Raw genomic sequence first — 22,470 nt, 5'->3', positions numbered from 1 at the left:
CTACAAACCCCATACGGATCTGACACCCCGGCTGAGGTTCTTAAATCTGATTGCAGTGGCACTAAAACCACAATAGACAGCTGTTCATTTAGGAGGGGGCTTGGGGTGTCTGCTTTTCGGCGAGAGGGGCAAAGCTGACCTCCCTCCTAGAGCTCAGCTCATCAGATTGAATAACATAATCTTCTTTCTGAAAGATTATGAAAACAATCATGCTTCCCCCTGCTTCTCAGGGAAGTTCAACTGACATGGAGTGGGTGGGTGGGGGGTGTCTGACTGGACTGATGATTCGTGGGGAGGTCACAGTGGCCTGTAGGGAAGTATGATGGTACCATTGCTGCCTGGGTCCTGAGGAAGAGTTTTAAAACACTTTTGACACGCTGCTTGTAGATTTTAGGGCTGAAAACAACATCTACAGCAGTCGATCTGTTTGATCCTTCATCACCCTGCCCCCACTTCCCCCCTCCCCCCACCCCTAAACCATATAGACACAGACAGATACACACACACACACACACACACACACACAGCGTCATTGTGATGCACAACAACACGTCCTTAGAAACTGACAGCACATGCCTGTAACCAAAATACAAACACACCACTCAGAACCCATTCCATAATAGACACTAAAACACTCTTAATGACGCCAAATATACATATGATTTCATTTTTCAAAAGAGTCACACACAAAAAACAAACAACCAAATAAACAAAACAAACACTTTGACGCAAAGGAATTTTAACCAATGCGTCTGGATGCAATTGTGGTTTCTTTTGTAAAGCCTCATAAATAAGGGGGTTTAATGCACATTTAACGAACTTGTAAATTTGTGTTCCATCGCATGTAAATCAAAAAGCCGATGCATATGCATGGTCTAATTAGGCATATGCGATGACGCCAGGAGGCAGATGGACGGCAGTATTAGCCTGATGATGCATGCGTTACAGTTTACATTTCACGGGGAGAGGAATTGAGCACCCTACTGCCTTTTTATGGACTTCTGATTTACATTTTACACAAGGGCAGTTTATGAGTTAAACGTCAGGACCCCGCCCCCCCACTCACTCACACACACCTGCCCAATCTCCACAATGAGTGCCTGCCTGCAATTTTTTGAGCTAGGTGTTACCTGATGTGTGGATGCGGAGGCTTGTTCTAATAGACCCTGCTGACCACATCATTACATTTTACATCAGTTGAAGAAATAGAGGTAATGTAAAAATAATGAGAGAGAGAGAAGAAAACACCAACAATGTGCCGATCCAACGATTTGTTCACTTTGAAATGCGACTGTCAATGTGCCCCACGTAAAATTATGCCCTAGCCTAAAATGACTTCATTTTTTAAGTACAACACTGAGACATGAATATACCTGGGTAGTAAATGTTGTACTTAAATGCACCGCATCGTAAATCAAAGAGAATTGTACACCCCTGTTAAAACCATTTTAAAAAGGTATCATTTCAACAAATATTTTTCTCAGGATGGTTTGCATCATCCCTATAAAATGAGAAAACCTTTAAATACATAAAGAGAGCAGACAGTCTGCGCACCTTTCATATTTTTGATTTTATTCAGACAGGTAAGGGTAATAGATATAAAAAGGGTGACTGCTCAGCCGTGCCAGACAATCGATCCCACAGCTGTGCAGGGGGACTCATATATGGCTTACGAGTCGGTCACCCTACAGACTGGACCAAATGTCTTGCCACTAATAAAACCTTTGATTCTTGTAAGAAGCTGGTCACACACCAATCAGTAATGATGGACAGTAACTACACGTTGAGAAGGAGACAGCTTTATTTGTTTGGCCAAAGCGTCATATTACTCATGACCAATGACCACTTAGGCCTGAATTTTACATTTTCATAACTTTAACTCAAAAAATATAAAGCATCTTCACCAAGTGACTTGCTGATTGCTGGACTTTGCAAAGCTGTTTAAAAAATAACACTTGCATTTTACTGTGAGTCAAAGATAAAGACAAATTTTCAATGAATAAAGGTGTTTGAAAATGTAACAAAATTTGACACATCACCACATACACTGCACATATAAAGGCATAGTCGGTGAAATGTGTGCCGGATAAATTCCCCTCCATACGGCACAATGGCAGGCCTGAGACAACAACTACAATGGTTTGGTTTAATTATGTTATTCATGAGAAACATGGAGTCCATTAGGAAATGTCAGCCCATAATATGATCCAATCCTGTAACTAAATCTGTCCAATCAGTGCTTTGCTGGTGTAACTGACCCCTGTTCTGCACTATATAATTGACCTTGCATTTGAGGACACAAAGTGCTGAGTAAGCGATATAGCTAATACATTGCCGGATATTACATGACTGATTACAAAACTGCCCTGGGTTTCTGCAAAAAATATTGAACAATGATCTTATGAAACTGTAGTTTGGCAGTTATGTGTCATTTTTATTTGATGTCCTCTTTACTGTCATCCCATCACGTGTATAATAGTGGATACACATTCAGTATTGATCACTTTTGAAAAAAGACACGTGTTTGCTATTAAAGGGTTAAAGATATCTGGTGCATCAGAAACGGACTGCTGAGCACGGAAGCATCTTTCTGTAGGCTTCCCAGTCATAAATGACGCGGGTTCTAAAAAGCGGCAGGCGCTTGCTATTCCAAAACAACTGCGTAACGAGCACCGGAACGGAGCGTGATCCTGCAGAGGGCGGTTTGGTGCGGTCTTACGTCATCACGCATATGAGCAGTGTTTTCCCGGGCAAGGAGGTACCTCTCCGCGGGATGAGTTGCCTGTGCGTGCATAACAGATTAAAAGGAAACCGGAGGGTGGCGGAATTCTTGGCTTCTGTACCACATACGCATCTACTACGCAGTAACAAAACAACCCCTCAAGACCTGAACAGTCCGTTTTACGCATTGTGGTATCAAATGACTGATCAGTTGCCTGGAGAAAGGTTGCATATATTTGGTCTTATCCGAGATACTTGTTGGTTTATCCATAAATCAGTCAGCACAAAATAGCATTAGTATTTCCACGCTACCCAAGCAAATAAACAATAAATAATTGTACACGTATTATACTTAATCAAAATGTAACAAAAATGAGCAGGACGTATTAGTCTGACTGTCGGTTGCCGACAGCATCTTCTCAGGGAAAATAACAGCCAAATGCAAATACAGCTGTCGGAAACGCTAGAGGCAGTATATGCCGTGGTGTGCAACTAAACTCAAGCGCTTAAAATGGACCACCAGGCGCGTTATGTAATACGTAAGAAGCTGCATAACTTCTCGGTTGTTTACAATGTTACATCTCAGTAATCCCACCAGATCTAAACGCAGTAACGTATCTGTTATGACTGTTAAGAATTAAACATAAATGAGTAATAGATATAAACACTTATTCGCAAGGAGAATGCAAATTCTGTAAAGCTGCAGTATTTATTTTTTTCTGGGACAGTGTACCGCAGTGGCCGCCGTAATGCTTGTTTACAACTTCACTGTCGAAAAAATGCAGCACCCCGTGCTGCCATTGGTGTTGTTGGTTACATTACGTGTACAAACTTTCTTACTGTTACGTGTTTCAGTTATTTCGACAGGACGCAAACACAGTCTCATCCCCAAAACAACATAGACGATTTATTTCCTGTATCTAACACATTATCTTAACTTTTTGCCCGTTTCTGACACGCGAATCAACATATTCTACGGTGTTTATTGTTATTATTATTTTACGACGCCCCATTCCACTCGGTGTAAACATATGTCGTATTAAATGCATTCATCTCACAGCCTATACATATTTTGCTGCATTGTTTTCATTTTACCGACAGAATAAACACCAACGTGCTATCAACGTGATCTCGAAAACAAGTTTTAACAAAAAATACCTCCCCGGTGCCTGGGACACATCGCCATGAACTCGCAATATCGCTGGTGCACTTTATTTGGAAGGATGTTCATGTTTTATGATTCACGATAACGCACGCATTTCCTAGTTATACATGTTTAAGATGAAGTGTGCATCATCATTCCAAAGAAAATATAACGTAATTTCGCCTACCTCTGAAAATGACTATAAGGCCTATTTTATTACATACGCTACTTATTTTTTTTTTTTAATACACGGAATTTATCGTTCTTCTAGAGGAATGCCCGCATTGCCTTTCATCAGCTCGTACTTTACCATCATGTTCTGGGTAATATTAATGCCGCCCCCATTTCCAGATAAAAAATACTACTTTATTCTCCGAAAAGAAATACTTTATTTTGCATAAACGATCTACTAGGAAAACTGTTTTGAGGAAGAGGATACAACGCAAATTAATAGATAACTGACCTACGTTTACTGTACCTTAAACTGCCCTAGTGAGAGGCGGAGCGAGGACTTTATAATGGGAGGGTTTATTTTCGTTTGACGGGTTTGCGTTCCTATCAATCTGTCAGTTCGACCAATGAGTCGAATGAGACTACCAAATAGGCGGCTTCATAGGTACGCCCCTTCAAGGTTGCACCGCCTCCGTATGAGTGTGTGTATTTTTTTCTTTCTTTTTTTGTAACTAACGTTGGATGTGTAGAACGTCACATGTTGTTTTTCTGTTCAGTTCAGTCACTCAGTGATATGTGTTATTTACTGTTAAACTGTTACAGATACCGAATGGAGAGCTCGGCGCCGGCACTGAAATAGCGCGAGGAGATACAGACGAGGTTTTTTATTTGCGCTTATAGCACTGAACATACAACAAGTTAAAGAAAGTGAGAGTTAAGGACACCAGAATGGCGAGTCCGCCGACGACAGGAGGACACTTATTTTCTAATGTGAATATTAATAATAACAACATTAAGAAATGCGGATACCTGAAGAAGCAGAAGCACGGACACAAGCGGTTTTTCGTGCTGAAGGAGCAGAGCGAGGGCTTCCCTGCCAGACTGGAGTACTACGAGAACGAGAAGAAATGGAAAAACAAGTCGGCTGCTAAGAGGGTTATACCTCTGGACTCCTGTCTGAACATCAACAAGCGAGCGGACGCTAAACACAAACACCTGATCGCGCTTTACACCAAGGACGAGTACTTTGCCGTAGCTGCTGACAACGAACAGGAACAAGACAACTGGTACAGAGTCTTAACAGATTTAATGAACGAGGGGAAAGTGTACGACGGATCGGCGTCTAATTCTGCGTCTTCTTTGGTGGGATTCGAGGAGGCGAACTACGGTATGATCACGCCGGTGAATGCCGCTTATAAGGAGGTATGGCAAGTAAATTTAAAATCCAAAGGACTGGGTCAGAGTAAGAATTTAACGGGGGTGTACAGGCTGTGCTTATCCAGCCGGACAATTAGCTTCGTAAAACTGAACTCGGAGGTTGCGTCCGTCAGCTTACAGCTCATGAATATCCGGAGATGCGGCCACTCTGACAGTTTTTTCTTCATCGAGGTGGGCAGGTCTGCCTCCACAGGACCGGGCGAACTGTGGATGCAGGCGGACGACTCCGTGGTTGCGCAGAATATACACGAGACCATTTTGGAGGCTATGAAAGCGATGAAGGAGCTTTCGGAGTTTAGACCGCGTAGCAAAAGTCAGTCCTCCGGCACAAACCCCATCTCGGTGCCCACGAGGCGGCACTTAAACAACCTGCCCCCGAGTCAGACCGGGCTTCTCAGGAGGTCGAGGACTGACAGCATGGCAGCGACGTCGCCTGTCAGCAAGTTCACTTCCTGTCGGATACGGACTGCCAGTGAAGGGGACGGCACCATGATCAGACCCATGTCAGTGAACAGTAGTCCCATCAGCCCCAGCACTAACCGGACACACCTGAGCCGGTCCAACACAGTCACCGCCAGGCCCTGTCGGATGTTTGAATCCTCCTCACTCCAGCACAGCAAATCCATGTGCATGCCTGTGTCCCACTCCCCACCTTCCGCCGCCAGCCCCGTCAGCCTGTCCTCCAGCAGTGGCAACGGCTCTGCCTCTGAGACCATCCAGCGGCCGTCAAGCGGCAGCGCCTCCGTCTCGGGGTCCCCCAGTGATGCCGGATTCATGTCATGTGACGACTACGGCTCCAGCCCGGGGGACGTCAGGCACCAGTCGGCTAACCGGAGCAACACGCCCGAATCTATTGCTGACACGCCTCCCTCCCGCGAGGGCAGCGACGCGTATGGCTACATGACGATGGAGCGGCCGTCTGGCAGCGTCTTCGGACACATCTACCGGCGGACGCCCACGGAGGAGGTACTGGACTTGGACAAAGCCTACAGGAAGAGGACGTACTCCCTCACCACCCCATCCCAGCAGAGGGCGCCAGCGCAGGTGTCGTCCACCTCCTTGGATGAGTACACACTGATGAGGGCTACGCATGGCAACGGGCACTCGGCACGCAGCTCGCACACCACCTCGCCAAAAGTCACCTACCCTGAGGATTACGGGGACATCGAAATCGGATCTCTTAAGAGCTCGTCTAGCAACCTGGGCGACAACGGTTACATGCCTATGACACCTGGCGCGGCACTGCAAGGCGGGAAAAACGAAAGCTACATGCCCATGAGCCCCATGTGCGTGTCTGCCCCCAAACAGATCATTAACCCCCGGTCCCACCCCCAGACCGTAGTGAACGGGTTGCGGACTGACTCCCCCAGTGGCTGTGGCTCCCTGGACGACAGCGGGTACATGAGGATGTGGTGTGGCTCCAAGCTGTCTATGGAGAGCTCTGACGGGAAGCTGACCAACGGGGAGTACATGAACATGTCGCCCATCGACCCCTGCGTCTCTCTGACGCCCACCGACTACCTCCTCAGCTCTCTGGTGGGCGAGCACCCGCGACCCGCCAACATTTTCACCCTGCTGCCTCGCGGCTGCAAAGCACAAACGCCCCAAAATGGAGACAGCGACCAATACGTGATGATGAACCCGCAGGGTCAGAAGGCGGCGGATGAGTCGAACTACTGCGCGATTTCCCCCGGCTCCATGGTGACCATGATGCACGTGGCGCCCGCGCTCGCCAGGCAGAGTGGCAGGAACGAGATCCTGACGCACAGGGGGAGAGCCAGCAGACCCTCCAGGTTGATCTTGGACACGCTGATGACTTTGCCAAGTATGAATGAGCATCCTTTGCCCACCGAGCCAAAAAGCCCCGGGGAGTACATTAACATAGATTTTAGCGAAGCCCCCCGCTGCTCGCCGCCTTCCCTGTCCACCGAGAGCCCGGCGTCCTCGCTAGGCTCCAGCGGCCAGAGGAGGTCCCCCCTCTCCGATTACATGAACATTGATCTGAGCAATGCACAGTCACCAAAACCGGGGGACGCCCCCGCAGCTCCCTCTGAGTCTAAACTGTCTTCACACCCCTGCCAGCCCGAGGAGGAGTACCTCAAGGCGAAGATCGGCTCAGTCTGCCTCCCCGGCTCCGCAAAAGACGACTACACGGAGATGGCGTTTGGCATCGCTGGCACCCCCCTCCAGCCCATTTCGCAGACCGCCGATGGCGCCCAAACCACCAGCCCCACCAACGGGGTGAAGGGTCTGACCCTCAGTGACCAGGGGGCTCCAGTGTTGGAGGCATTTCTAGTGTCCTGCTCCACCGTGGATCCGGACCGGGGGGCCAAAGTGATCCGGGCCGACCCCCAGGGACGCAGGCGACACAGCTCTGAGACCTTCTCCTCCACCACCACTGTCACACCCGTCTATCCCTCCTTTGCCCACGATCCCAAGAGGCACAGCTCAGCCTCGGTGGAGAACGTTTCGGTCCGGAACTGCGAGGGCTCGGACGAGGAGTACGGGAGTCCCATGTGTCGTAAGACCTCGGCAGGATTTCAAAACGGACTCAACTACATTGCCTTAAACCTGATGGATGGAAATCTGGGGAACTGCGAGAATATAGCCAGGCTGAAAGCTGCCAGCTACTGCAAAGGGGGCATCAACGGTATTCATGCTACCCCTTACGTCAGCCTTGGATTCAACGAGACAGCCACCACAGTTAAAGGTGAGTGTGTGTGCATGTGTGTGCATGTCCATTCATTCTTCTACTAAAGTTCTTGAAATTCAGTGGAAATATGTATCTGTGCCTGCACTAGGCTGGGGCAAGTGTTTAGTTTTCTGTCCCTCACCTACTGAGTTTATGCTACTCTGGAATACTGTAGGCAGTGCAATTGTATTTATTACCTCCCTGGGTGAAATACTTCGGGCTCATCGCATGTAAATGCATTTAAAACGGCTCGATCTATTTGCAAAATGTGTTTTTTTTTCTTCCTCTGTTGGAGTTGTGTATTACGGAGTAGCCTACATGTTGCATCTTACTTTAAAAAAATGGTGCAATAGTTCGCGTATTTCTGGTGAGCTTAAAATTATACCTATCATTTTTTCGGTTTTGTTGTCAGGTTTCTAGTTGAGAGTGATTGGGGTGACTTCCGTTTCTGCTATCTACAGCTGTTAGAATTGTTGTGCCCTAACTGTTAACTGAAGCAGAAAAAATATATCATGCAGTGGCCCCCTGGTATAAATTATTTAATGCTTTTGGCATTTGGGTTTGTGTTAAATGGTACTTATGATCATACAGTCTCGTATATTGAGTCAGCATACTGTGACAGTAAAAAAATCAACAAAAAACTGCACGATATTATGTAATAGCCTACTGCAGCCATTATGCTCGTGGCTATTGACTTTTAATTTTTAGGGTGTAAACACTGTGTTGCAGCTTAAATGACGTTTTGTAAACGGCTGTTTGTGTTTCGGAATACAATTCGGGGTGTTGCACCTTATATGTTTTCAGGTACAGTATTTCAGTGGATGGTGACAATTTGTAAACCGTAAATCAAAATGAAAGCGCGTCAGACACACATGTTTACTTTTCGCTGGTTGATGCTTTGGCGGGTTGACCTGATCTCATACATTACAAACGTTTCCATCGTCGTATAATATCAAACTGTGTGTTAGATAAACAGATACGGAAAGAGTATACTACTGCAATGTAAATCAGTGCATCGTTCAAGGCGCCGTATGAAACGTTACTTAGGAAAAACAAATAGTTGTAATCGTCTTGAAAGGCCAGGTGTAATGCAAAAACATCACTATATTGAAAATGCAGTGAAAACAAACGGTGTGGTGCAAAGCTAGTTCTAGAATACTAGAAGGTTCTTGTGCCTTTGGGGAGTGATGCTTGCAGTCGGAGCAGGTTTAGTGACGCAGTTATTTTGGACCAGATCAGCTGATGCTATAGCCTAGCCTAGCCTACGGCTTGTTGGTTTCCGATTGGAATTGCTAATTTAAACTGTTAAAACCTATTTTAAGGACATTATGTAGTGCGAATGCTTTGAATGTATAACATTTCCCATTAATTGGTGCCGGTGGATTCTAAATAACCAAACGCATTACACTTCCCGTAAAAAGGATATGTACAAGAACTTGTCATGCACAGTGCGGACAGCAACGCTTTTGAATGTGTGACTCAATGCTGACAGGAGATGTAATTATGTAGACTTACTATAATCACGCACGCACGCACGCACGCACGCACACACATACACACACATATGTTTTGACCGCATTTACTTTGGAACTTTTGCGTTTTAATTTTGACACCTATTTTTATTTTAAGTATATTATAATATTTTATATTATATTATTATATCCGCGTTACATATTTATTACCATGAACCACGTTCCACCAATGCTTATCTTAGAATCTGTCGTTTGTTTTCAGTCGATTCATAATTTGACATGATTTGAGCTACATGTGGCGCATTTTACGCGCTTAATATAATCTTCCTCGCTCAGCTCTGTTTTAGCCCAGACTGTATACACTAACATTAATAAATCGCGTCGGAGGAGGCGGGTCACTCAACGTATTCGGCGCTTGTAACAAGCTCTAAATCAGCTGTCATTTGAATGAAAGCTTTTTCATGAATATTTTACTCGGGAATAACACAACCCTTGTACCAAATACTTTGGCTTTTTAAATCTCAACAAGCAACCTTTTCTATGTGATGCTGAAAATGTATGCTGAAATGTATTATTATTATTATTATTATTATTAATAATCATAATTACACATTAGCTATTGTTATTAGCACACATAACATTATTATCATTCTCATTTTATTATTATTTTTTATTATTCAACGAATAATAAAAACACACACACATGAAAAAGCAGTTTACCAGTGTACAAGCCGTTCACAGTAGCTCTTGTGACCGGTCACTGACAGACATTTTGTCCAGGGACCTGACGGTAACAGGAGGTATTTAAAGGAAGCCTGTCGAAGAACAGTGGCGATTTGTTTAAAGCGCGTCATCCAGTTCCGTCTGTGGCCATCGCATTGTAGGCTACTGACGGGTCTGTTCATGCTCACGTGAACCCGTTCACGCTCGGTTCGTGGCGCGCATTGAGGGTTTATCTGTAGATCGAGTCCCTACTTGAACAAAACATGTTTCTGGTTGTCAGATATTACTGTAACTTATTGCATTGGGTCATGTTGACCAGTTCCTCATAGATTTCTTGGAAGAAAAAAAAAAATAAAATAATAATATATATATAATATATATATATATATATATATATACGTATTACCAATAATGATGATGTACGACGGACTAACGCACAAATAACAGATCACTTGGGACCGCTGTTTGTTTACACAACACAAGAGTGATTGTGGTATTTAATATAAACTATTATGTTATTCCACACACATTACGGCCGGAGGCTGCCGTGTATCGTAGCTACTGATGCGGGTAGCAAAAGAGGGTGACGTAAAGCCATAACAACTCTGCTCTGCTGGGTCAGTGAGTCTGCTGTGTTGTAACTCGTCAGGTCCCCCGATCGAACATGTGCGCCGGGTGTCAAGACGCCGCAAGGCAGCCTTTGCTGTTCGCCGCGATCATAGTCTCTCCTTGAGAAAAACAAGTGAGTCAGTTGTTTATCAGTCGTCAGGCACTCCGTTTCACGATTGGAATGCAGACCGTGTGCAAAGGTTGCTGGGAGAGGTGAACGCTCCCTTGTTTTTGTAACCTGCTGCTGCTGACTTTTCATTGGGCTTACGTTTCCCGTAAAGCAGTAACATGCACACACGCACACAAACACATTGCAAAGTACGGTGATATTCAGCGGCTGTAATATTTTATTTTTTTCGCAAAGCGTAGACCCCAATACAACCAATGATTATAAAGAAGGTCTAACAAATGTAACTAAAACGAAAATAAAAAAACAACAGAAACATATTGATGACATATTGATGACATTGTTTAAAACTTAAATAAAATGAGTTATTCTTTCTCTGTTTGCCCATGCGCGTCCTCAGAATTTGCTGTGGATGCACGTATCTTTCAGTGGCGTCTCAGTGACACCTCACACAAGTACGTTGAGAACTTTGAATTGCGGGATGCTTCTGTCGCACGGTTGTGATGAGCAATAAAAAACCGATCTGCGATCATGAGTCTGCCTGACTCTGGGCCAAAGGAAGTTTCTCGCAGAGCTATGATAAACAGCACTTTACAAAATATTCCGCGTTCAAACGAGGCAGGACAATAACAGGCAACCTTCAGATTTGATTGCAGCCCGCTGCGACTCATCAGAGGGAACCTGCCATGCCGGGGTTCTGCCTCTCCGAACAGGGCTGCTCAGTTCGCCATGCTCCCTTGCTCTCCGGCCTGCAGTTTCTGAAAGACCAAGTCCCCAGGCGCAATTGGGAGGGGCACTCAATCCTTTAAAAAAAAACAAAAACAAAGCAAGGCAGCCAGGTGCATTCTTGGAAAGGTCCCCAACAGCAAACCCTGATTGGTTGTTTACAACATTCCTCACAACAAAAGCTCTGCAGGGTTAGAAAAACAACACCACAGTGTTTACAACGCTCCTCCCCACGGTGCAACCGCGGCGGTTAGAAGTCCCTGCACCTGCTTTCGGGAAATATGACAAAACGGGCTGGAAAACGGGTTATGCGCTAACTAACTGGCTAAGGGTTTACTGCAGTGTAACCACGGCGCCGGCAGGTTGCCACCGCTTCAGCGACTTCACAGGCCCTGCGGCCTTCTCTCCCAGGCATTCAGGATCAGCTCATTAATAAGTGGCTGTAGCTTTTGGGAATTTGAAGTACTTGGTGTGTTCCGGGTCCTGGCCTAGCCTTCAGTTTCTCTGGGATTCACTCTCCACTACAAACGCAGCCATAAAAGGAGAAAAAGATGTAAAAAAAAAGAAAAAGAAGAAGAAGAGGGACGGTGGCAGAAATAGTGCTGGTGACAGAATCTGGCGAGCAGGATTTATTGGTGATTGCCTCAAAGTGAACGGTTGCATTTTGCCATGTTGGGGATTTTGGGTACAAGGCAGCCCCCTTTCACAGGGAAATACTAATAAAGATTCAGAAACGCCCACCCTACCCCCAACCCCCCTCCCCCCCCCAACACGGCGATGTAAATCAAATGGGTGACCTTTTACCCCGTCCTGACGCGTATGAAGGTCTCAAAAGAATACTAATGTGCCTTAGAATTTGACTGCAGAAAAGAGATATTTCTGGAGAGTTCTCTCTGTCTCGCTGTCTGTCTTTCTCACTGTCCGCCTGTCATGCGCTCTCTTTCTGTCCCTTTTTAAAGATGGGCCTCCCGTCCTCTCCTTCATGTGTCAGGTGACTGAGGCCCGGGAGAAGGCAGAGGGAATAGTAAACACTGTTTTTTTTTTTTTGGCCGTATTTTGGCGTCTCAGACTGCCGTGCGGCGGCAGATGGTTTTGCCGGGGTTGTGCACCTGCCATTCCAAGCAATGCTCACTTGTTATCAAGCCCATCAGTGGCACCGACAATGCATTAATGGCTGCTGACCATCTGCTCCACAGCAGAAAGGGGCCAGTGTCTGTTCCTCAGCCAGAGAGAGCAGAGAGAGACAGAGAGAGAGACAGACAGAGGGAGAGAAAACAGGAGGGAAAGGGGGAGAGATATTGAGGAAGACAGAGAGAAGGAGAAGGAGAGAGAGTTAAAGGGCCTTACTATAGTACCACACGGCCTCAGCTTATACTTAAAAAACACACACACACACACACACACGTACAAGATCACACATCCGCACGCCCACACACACAAACATTTTCTTAGCAGTGGCTGGATTTTTCAGTCATGCCGCGGCTCCAGCCCCCCCCCCCCCTCCCCCCACCCCACCCCGGGACGGCCAGATCTTTTGAAATAATACCTTAATTACAAGGTACAGAAGCCAGGAAGTTTGAGAGTGCGCATTGTCCTCTGCCAGCGGGGGTTAGCGTCGGGGCCCCTTTGAAAAAGCGGCCCTTGTGTACACGTCTCCTGCCCCCGCTATCATTAGCCCCGGCCGAGCCACGCTCCCCTGAAAGAGACCGGAGAGGTAGCCCCGTGACCCCCCTCCCCGACCCCCTCCCACTGCCAAAAGTTTCCAGGGCTTTCCGCGCACACTTCGGGTACCGAAGTAGGCCGGGATGTTCCAGGCGGAGATAAAAACGCCCTGAACGTTGCCCACATTTAGCAGAGAGTTAAGGAGGATTACCTTCTGCGGAGGGGGGGGGGTGGGGGGGGGGGGGGGGATTAGGCATTGTACGAGCGGCTTGTTTTGTTTGGAGTCAGGAGGGTAGTGCGTGGGGGTGGCCGTTGGTTCCCTCACCCCGCCCCTCCAAAAATCACTTCCCCCCCAGAACCTGAGCCGGGTGGCCGTCGCCGGGACCCCCCCCCCCCCGTACCCCCGGCCCCTCTCCGCTCGCCGAGCCCCGTCTTCCCGCCCTTTCCCGTTCCCTCCTCTCTCCGTAACCCCGCCAGGGCTTCAGGCGTAGCCGGCGTCTCCCCCCCTCCGCGTAGCGTCTGACGGAGCGCCGGCGCCCAGCCTGGAGGACGAGCTCTTATCGCGGCCGTGTGCCACGGGGGAGCGGGCCCGGGCTCACCGATGGGCGTGGCACGCCGTGCCTGTAAACAACAAAGTTACGAGCTCCAAGCAAGCGGGCAAAGCGGTGGTATTGCAAAGCGCTCCTCACGGGTGTGTCGCTCGGGAAGAAAAAAAACAAGCCTCGTTAAAAAAAAGCAGTTGTGTTTTGTTTTTAAAATCCACCCCCTCCCCCCCCCCCTCGGTGTTTCTTGAGAGGCACCTCAACCCTCTGCCCGAGGTGGGTCTTAAGGGCTGAACGGAAAATCGGGGGGGGGGGTTGCGTAAGGTGCGTGACTTTTGGCTCCGCGCCTCGGCGGGACAAGCGGGGCCCGGGGAGGTTTCCGGGAGAGGGGGGGGAGGAGGGCAGAGAAGCGCTCCTCGTCGCTCTGCGAAGCGGTCTGCGGCACTACGTCGCGGCGATGTCAGATTGATGCGACCGTTTGCGGGCCCGCCTGAGAAATAGATTTAATCTGCGTGCGGCGGTGTGCGGTGGTGTGCAGTGGGTGGGGGTGGGGGCTGCAGAGCGGCGCGTGCCACGAATGCGTGATGAAATTGAAAACCGAAAGTACGAAGGCTCGCCATCATGAAGACGGCGTAGCGTTTGTGTAGGGGCCTGTGGAGACTGAGTACACACTGTGTGACTGGGCTTTAAATGAATACATTTATTTTCTGGCTGAGGAATGCATTGTGGTGTTGGCGGGGGGGGGGGGGGGGGGTTGGGTTGGGGGTTGAAGAGCATGTTTGGTGGGGTACATACTGTAATTTTCAATGGGTTTTTACGGCACGTAAAAGTCACTGCTGATGCGATTATAATTATTACCGTTGTTATTTTTGTGATCTCGCGTTTAACTTTAAGGTTGCTTAGCAGATTTCAGAGGAGCGGATAGCGCGGGACGCGCGGACCTGGATACGGGTCGTTTGCGCCGGCCCCGCCCCTTCGGATTCTGGGCCTCGCGTCGGGCCGTTCGGAACGGGCGACCTCCCCGTCCTTTTCCGGGGTGTCCCGCCTCTCCGCCTCCCGGCGTGGGAACGGGAAAAAGACGGCGCGGACGCGGCGCGGCTGGCGGTTAGGGTTAGCCACGTCTGGGCTCGGAGAGACGGGAAGATCCCCCGTGCTGCGGGGCCCGCCCCCTTTTCTCCCCGCTCGCACCCCCCCTCCCCCTCCCCCCCCCCGTCGAGGGGCGTTGGGGGGCCAACTCCAATGCGCGGCCTTGCGGCGGTAGCCTCCCGCCTGTAATTACGCGGTCTTGGCTTCTCGCACGGGGCCGGTGTTTACGCTGGGAGTCTTAGGACGGGTAATTAGGCGCGTAAAGACCGTCTCGTGCGCTGCTGGGCGGGCAGGTCCGCGTTTGATTGAAAGCCCTGAGTATGGCCGTTTAAGGTTAATGGCCGCTTCGCTATTCCGTTTGCTTCGAGTAGTTTTTTTTCTTTTCCTTCTCGTTTCGAAAGTATTTTTTTGTCGACCTGGAGAACTGCGGTGTGGAGAGGTGGCGTGTTTTTTTTTGGGGGGGGGGGGGGGTTTCTCCACCCCGATGAGCAAAGAGCATTGAAATGTGTAACCCTCCACCCTCCCCCCCCCCAAAAAAAAAGAAAACAAAAAAACAAACACCCACATGCCTGAGCGTTTGAGTCTGTTTGGGAGCTGTTTTCGAGCCCTTCAAGGTCGACAACAATCCTTCATTGATGCCTGGCTACTGCTGGCCCAGGGGGGTGGGGGTGGGGGTGGGGGGGGGGGGTAGAGGAAGTGAGATGCGGAGGGGAAAAAAGAGGGAAGAAACGGGTCAATGGGGCTCTTGTTGTTCCAGTGCTGGTGAATGGCTGCCACTGGTGCTGTCCAGCATGGACCCTTCCTATGGGGTCAGGGAAGTGGTACTGTAACAGAGAGAGAGAGAGAGAGAGAGAGAGGGTGAGAGAAGGTGAAAGGGAGGGAGAGAGAGAGAGGAGAGAAACAGAGAGATTGAGAGGCTGAGAGAGAACGAGGGTGGGGGAGCTAGCAAGAGAAAGAGCGAGAGAGGGAGTTTTATTAGTATTGTTGTTGTCGTTGCAGTTAGACATGTCTATGTGTCACTTAGCATGGTTGTAAACTAGTTAATGGTGTCCTTCACGTAGTTTGTATTTGCTTTGGCAGCACTCCTCTGGTTGTCCTGCCAGTACAACACTATTGAATTGAAACTGAAGTGTGAGAGAGAAGGAGTGGGAGAGAGAGAGGGAGAGGGAGAGGGAGAGAGAGAGAGAGGCTGACGCAGAGCTCTCATTGGAAATGGAGAGTGTAAGACAAGCACATGTTTACAGTGGCTGCTAAGTGCTTCAGCAGGCCTCTCTGACTGTGTGTGTGTGTGTGTGTGTGCGCGCGCATATGTGCGTTCCAGGCAGTATCGCGGCCCCAGTGCCAGGGCTAAATATAGCCGGTGAGAAAGGGATACGTAATGAAGAGCGGTGTGTACGTGCAGGGTTTGGGGTGCTGGCAGAGGGGGGATGGCTGGGGGGAGGGGTGGGGGCGAGGGGTTCAACTCCAGCGGCACTCTAGTCCGGTCTGCGCTGTGACAGTCTCGGCTTCAGAATGTGCAAACAAGTCGCTGCATTGATTTTACACGTTGTATTCCTGGAAAAAGTGTGTGTGCGTGTGTGGGGGGGGGGTGGATGCAGATTCTGTTTGCTCCCCCCTCCCCCTCTATGGTTTATCAAGTGTCCGTCGTGATCAACATATTTGAGAAAAACAGGTTTCCGGGTGGCAGCAAACAGCCCCATCTGTCTGCGTGACCCAAACCCAAACACCTGCTGAGAGTGTGGCCGGTTTATTTAAGGATTTCCGAGCGTCCGAGCGTCCTGCACTCGTGACACCTCAGACCGGCTGGGACCGGCTCTGTGACCTCATTGCCCCCCCCCCCACCCACCTTGTTCCCATCTCCCGAACATGTGCGGGAACTGTGGTTTTCCCCTTTCTCCCGTTACCACGGTTACGCGTGAGGGCCACGCCGTGGGCCGCCCGGAGAGAGGAGCGAGAGAGCAGGATCGCCCGCCTGGCACGCGTCCCCAAAACCGGCTCACCCCCTCCTTAATGTGGGTATGGGGGTTAATTGGGGTGGTGAGCCACCGTGTAGGTCCAGTTGTTGCATTGGGATCTGGGCCGGGAGGGCGAGTGGTTGGGGGGGTGGGGTCTCCCTCCCTCCCTCCCTCCCTCTCTCCAGGTGCTTGATTTGCGAGCTTGTTTTTGGCAGCAGTGCAGGGGTGGGGGGGTGGGTAGGGGGAGGGGCTTGCTGTCAGATCTGTGTGGCTGGAGATGAGCAAACAGATCAGTCACTCATAGTAATGGAGGAGTGACGGGACAGAATGGTTCCTCGTCAGGTGGCGAGAGAGAGAGAGAGAGAGAGGGAGAGAGGGCAGAGAAGCAGCAAGGAAGAGAGAGTGAAAGAGTAGGGATGGCAGAAGAGAAGATGAGGACCTGGTTTCTGTGCGAGAGGAGGCTCCTGGGTGGGCCTCCATGTTTAGTTTGTCCTCCCCTCCCTTTTTGCCTCTGTATCCTGGTATCCCAGCGGCCTGCCACTGCAGGCACTTCCAGTGCGCTTCCAGAGGTTCGGAAGAGCACAACATAGGCCGAGAGTTCGTGCGGGCATGGCACATATATCTGCTGGGAAGACCCATGTATTTTTTGTGATATTAAAGAAAAGGAGCAGTGTTTTGTGTGACGCGGTCAGATTGCTCTCGCCACGGGTGTCGCGTTTTGATCTGTCAGTCCTGACTCCGTGAGAAATCGTTTGACTCCACCCCGAGTGCAGCACGCAGGCCCTACGATCCGAAAACAGGCGGCGGGAATTATGTTTGGCTTCTTGGATGGCGGTACACATGGTGTTCTTGCCTGCGCACCTGCCAGTTGACCCCTGACCTCCAGAAAGCCCAGATGGCATGATTCTCCAGCCGGGCGCAGGGGGCCAGCTCTCTTTCACCGTATATTGGGAGAATTATAAACTTAAAGCAAATAGGATCTGAAAGGGATTACCCCCTCTATGGCAGTCGATGACAGAGCGGAGAGATAGTACGGTCCACGTAGCACATCACGGCTAACACCAACGTCTCTCTATTTCTCTCTGTTTATCTCTCCCTCACTCTCTCGCTCCCTCACTCTGTTTCTCTCCCTCTCTCTTTCTCTGTCGGTGTTTCTCCTCCTCTCTCTTTCTCTCCCACTCTCTCTCTCTCTGTATAAGCTGGATGTTGTTATAGTTTCCAGTCACGTGCTAATGTTATCGGCGCTGCGACCATGCTAAAGCACGGTTAGCCCACACCGATCCTCGGCGTGACGCGGCGGCGCTGTCGAGACCACGGCATTGCCTGCCCCCCCCCCCCCCGCCTCCGGGGTTCGCCAGGTGCGTTCCCCTCTGCGCTCCTCCGGCGGACGGCGAGACGGCGTCTCTCTGCGCCCGACGCCGCTCGGAGCGCCGGGAAACGACCCCGTTTGCGTACGGGCCGAGGCGAGGGAGCGCAGCGATGACAATGATGACATTGTGCGCGACCTGAGGTCCTGAATGGAGGGTTCTGTAAAGTGTGGCAGCCGAGCTGAGCTCTGTGAAAACACCTCTTGTTCGGTGAAGGGGGGGGGAGGTGTGTGTGTGTGTGTGGGGGGGGGGTGGGGTGAAATAGAAAGATCACTGACAGCGTCAGGCCTGGGGGGAGGCGGGGCTCTCTGCCCAGACTTCCGCCCCTATCCCGGGCCCCCCCACCCCCTTATGCAAATCCAGCCTCACAAACAAGTACAAAAGAGTAAAGGTCAGACTTACCATCTCCACAGGGGAAAGAAAGAGGGAAAAAAAAGGCAAGCGAGCGCTCCCCTGATCGTGGGCTAGGTCGCGCGCTGCTTTGCCAGAAACGTAACGCGCAATGCGTGTGTGCGACTTGCTAAACCTGCGTTACACCTCTCAGGGCTACTTTTATATACTTTTTACTATACTTTTTATACTTGACTTCTGGACATGAATGAATATCTCTGAACTTGATTTAGCACTGAAAACATAGGAGAATCTATTTTTCAAGGGGAAGAAACAGTGTGTCTTATTAGTGTGTATGTTTGTATTTTGTGCGTGAGTGTTTTTTTGTGTGTGTGTGTGTGTGTGTGTGTGTGAGATATTGGAGACCCTTTCTGCTTGGTGTTAAATGCCAGTCTGTTTTTTTTTCCTCCCGGAGAAGGCACCTGCTACTTCAGTTGCCCATAGCAAATGAGCCTGCATTCCTTACTTGGTAATAGCAAGGGGAAAGCACCATTTAACCTTCTCCTTCCTTCAGTGGTCCCATTTCAACAACATAAATCACCGTGGTAAACACACACACACACACACACAAACACAAACACACACACTTCTAGTCTCTCCTGCCTGACTTCTGAACAAATGCAGCTGTATTCTGTGCCTTAAATTCTGTCACATTGGCCTCTTTCACTCACTCTCTCTGTCTCTCTCTCTTTCTGTTTCTCCAGATTAACCAGGGTGCCGCTCTCCCCTCTCTCTTTCCTGTGAGTGGACGAGCAGACGCCATGAAAGGAGTGGCCAGGCGAGTGGATGGATCATGTGCTGCTGTAGACGACCTCCTGACCCCCAACCCCCCCCCCCCCCCCCCCCCAGTCCCCCCTCCAAACCTCGGAGGGCTGCCATGACTGTCTCCCTCCCCCCAGTCCTGGACTCCTCTATCAGGAACCATCACGTTGCTGCTCTTTAGACTAGTAGAGTCACAGAGACTTTTATGGCAGACAAATGTATGTAGATATGATTTTTTTTTGTTTCTTCTTCATGGAGGTTAACCTTAGATTTTCACTGGTTTTGTTTGATCTCTGGACTCTGAGCTGCCAGTGAACCTCGCTCCAAGAACCTGTGAACCAAACCTGGAGATTCACGACGCATTCAACGCACTTCAACCGGATGCAGACACACGTATACACATCACACACTTATTTATTTATATATGGCATATACCCGTGTGTGTGTGTGTATGTGTGTGTTTGCGCAACATGTACAGCACAGAGGTGGAATTGTCATTGATTCAACAACAGATTCAACAATTTTCTGAAAGCCCTACCTCAGAAAAAAGCCAGATTTTTTTTTCTTGCATGGTAAAAAAAAAAAAGTATAAAATAATTAATTTATTTTCAAAAACTGAATGTTTCATACTACCAGTCAAAAGCCTTACTGACTTTGTCATAGAGTATTTCTACTGAAGAATTTAGGAGTTTGGACCTATTATACACACAGAAAATAAAGGACATAGCGTTAGCCATGAAACCTGAATGTTTTCAAGAGGCATGAACAGATGCTGCTGGCATTGTGTATTGAATGCTCGAGCTCAACTTCTGAAATCAAAGACTCAAAGAATTCTTGTATTATTATTTTTCTTAAACATTTAATTTATTTTAATATATTAATTATTAATTAAATGTTCACAAGAGAATTTCTTTTTTTATCATATTACAAAGTACGTATATGGAGTAAATAGTGAAGAAATGGCAGGAGAATGGGAAAGCCAAACTGAGAATGGGAGGCAGGGTTGAACAGGCACGAAAAGCTGTGAACGCTCAGGTGTTTAGAACAGTGTGATGTCACTGTGATGTCAAAGCACCGTCGGTCAGACCCCGCCTCCCGCACCTTTATACACTTTAAACTTTGACCCCAATTGTTCCCTATCCTTTCGCGATCTCTCTCGCGCGTGCCGCCGATGTCACAGGAAGTCGTCTTTTTCCTGCTTTACCTCCCTTCCCATTGGCCGGTCGCTCCGTCGACAAGCTTTTGGGCCGAATATGATTGGCTGAAAGGGGGGGGGGGGACTGAGCGGTGGGGCGGGGAGAGCTCGTTGATATCAGGGATGTGCCAGACTCTTGAAACCAACACTGCTGCTTCATTGCTGGGCTTTTTTTATCTGGCCGAGGGGACGGAACTCGTTACAACCAACGCAAGGTCTTGCACTTACAACCACCTAGATTGTAACACAAGACACATTTGAATGTAGAGGATTCTGTGATCTCTGCAGATGTACGACAAGATAAAACAAAATGGCGATACAAAAAAAAAAAAAAACGATACAAAAAAGCACGCCTGATTCACAGGCTTGGACTCGTTCTCCACAACATTGCCTAATGCTGTAAATAGTGTACAAACTCAGAGAATACAACTATAACAATTTTGATTTTGAAATGAATAATTTGTCATTTGTTGTACATATGTGTTTGAATGGAGCCCCCAAACAGACAGCACTAATAAAGGTATGTGCCGAATCTTAAAGTTCGGCCTGGAGTTTTGAAATTTTAGGACAGGCCTTTACTGTCTATACTCTCTATCTGATGGAATGCCACTAAGAAAATATTTTATAACAATGCTGTAATATTTAAAAAAAATAAGAAAAAAGTCATACTTGACATTAGATTTAATCTTGCTACATAGGTACAATTCACAAATGGCATATGCAATATTTACATTTAAAAAAACAACTTAGTTTACAGAATGAAACCAAATGTATAAATATTGTGTTAATATGTTTGTTAAAAACCTTAAGACAAAATTAAATTTTGCTGTTTGTACATTTTTTTCCTTCTGTTTTTGCTATTGGAACCTAACAGTAATTTCATGTGTTTTCATCCTGAGTATGTATCTGGTTTCTTGATATCGAAAGGTTAAATATTAAGAGGTCTGTTTGATCTTGCTGTGTCTTCCATTGTACATACTTCATATACTGTTAATTGTGATGCTACAAAAAACAATAATTTAAATGAGTGTAGTTAAATATTGCTTTAGTCTGTATTGATTATCGATAGCCACATGCAATAAAAAATGTTATTTAAAAGAACAAACTGCGTCGTCCTCTTCAGTCGAGCAATTGGGAGCAGTTGGGTTTCGTCTCCGATGCCTGATTGGGAGAGAGAGAGTCTTTCGCAGGATCTCTGGGAGCTGAAAGCAATTTGTGAGACTGAAAGCGAAACGGCACTTTGTAGTTTTTTCTACGAACGCTGTCAGAATCCCCCACGTTTGGTGTTTCCTCGGCGAACACCCTCTTTCGAAGGAAGACCGTTTGAAATGGAGGGTGCGCTGATCACTGCGACACCATTGTTTGCCACCTCTCGCAGCTAATTAGAGGAGCTCTTCGACAGACCCAACTACAGAAGAATAAATGATGGGCTAATGGGATTGTTATTTTCAGCCCTCAGCCATATGTTGGTGGATTACACATTCTCTCTCTCTCGCACTAATTAAAATGGTAATTAAGTCTGATAAGTGAAGAAAATGGAAATTCTATTTGGTGGTTCTGGAGGGGGAGGGGGGAGAGGGAGGGAGAGAAAAAAAAATGAGCGCAAATATTTCAATTTGCTTCAGAAGCCGGGAATCAAAAGCCCCGATCGGAGCGTGTGCTTCGTGGTACATGAAAGAAACGGGGCGTGGTTCAGCGCGGGGCAGGGTGGAAGCCCTTCGATTACAACAGACCGGGGAGCGCGTTTGAACATCGAAAATGGGGGGCCTACCGCACCCGGACCTCGCTGACATTAACGGGGGCTTACCAGCCTGCGAAGGTGGGGGGTGGGTACTTGGTGGTGGGGGCGGGGGACGGTTCCGCCGAGTTCCGGGAATACCCTGCGAGGAAGGGTCAGCGCTCATCTGC

General features: G+C 48.4%; 1 protein-coding gene across 1 annotated transcript; it reads left to right on the top strand.

Moving 5' to 3' along the window:
• The first annotated feature begins 4,515 nt into the window (after window positions 1-4,515).
• Window positions 4,516-21,667, top strand: irs2b (insulin receptor substrate 2b). Its single transcript, XM_064326549.1, has 2 exons — window positions 4,516-7,964; window positions 19,310-21,667. Exons 1-2 carry the CDS (start codon window positions 4,766-4,768, stop codon window positions 19,312-19,314), a joined length of 3,204 nt encoding a protein of 1,067 aa, XP_064182619.1. The 5' UTR covers window positions 4,516-4,765; the 3' UTR covers window positions 19,315-21,667.
• Window positions 21,668-22,470: the final 803 nt, after the last annotated feature.

The sequence above is a fragment of the Anguilla rostrata genome, chromosome 3, assembly GCF_018555375.3.
Source record: "Anguilla rostrata isolate EN2019 chromosome 3, ASM1855537v3, whole genome shotgun sequence".
Lineage (NCBI taxonomy): Eukaryota > Metazoa > Chordata > Actinopteri > Anguilliformes > Anguillidae > Anguilla > Anguilla rostrata.
The sequence above is the reverse complement of the archived record's forward strand: the minus strand, read 5'-3'. Positions and strand labels throughout refer to the sequence as shown.

What these genes read in the sequence shown, in the direction of transcription:
- irs2b (XM_064326549.1), top strand. Translation starts at nt 4,766, where the DNA reads ATGGCGAGTCCGCCGACGACAGGAGGACACTTATTTTCTAATGTGAAT.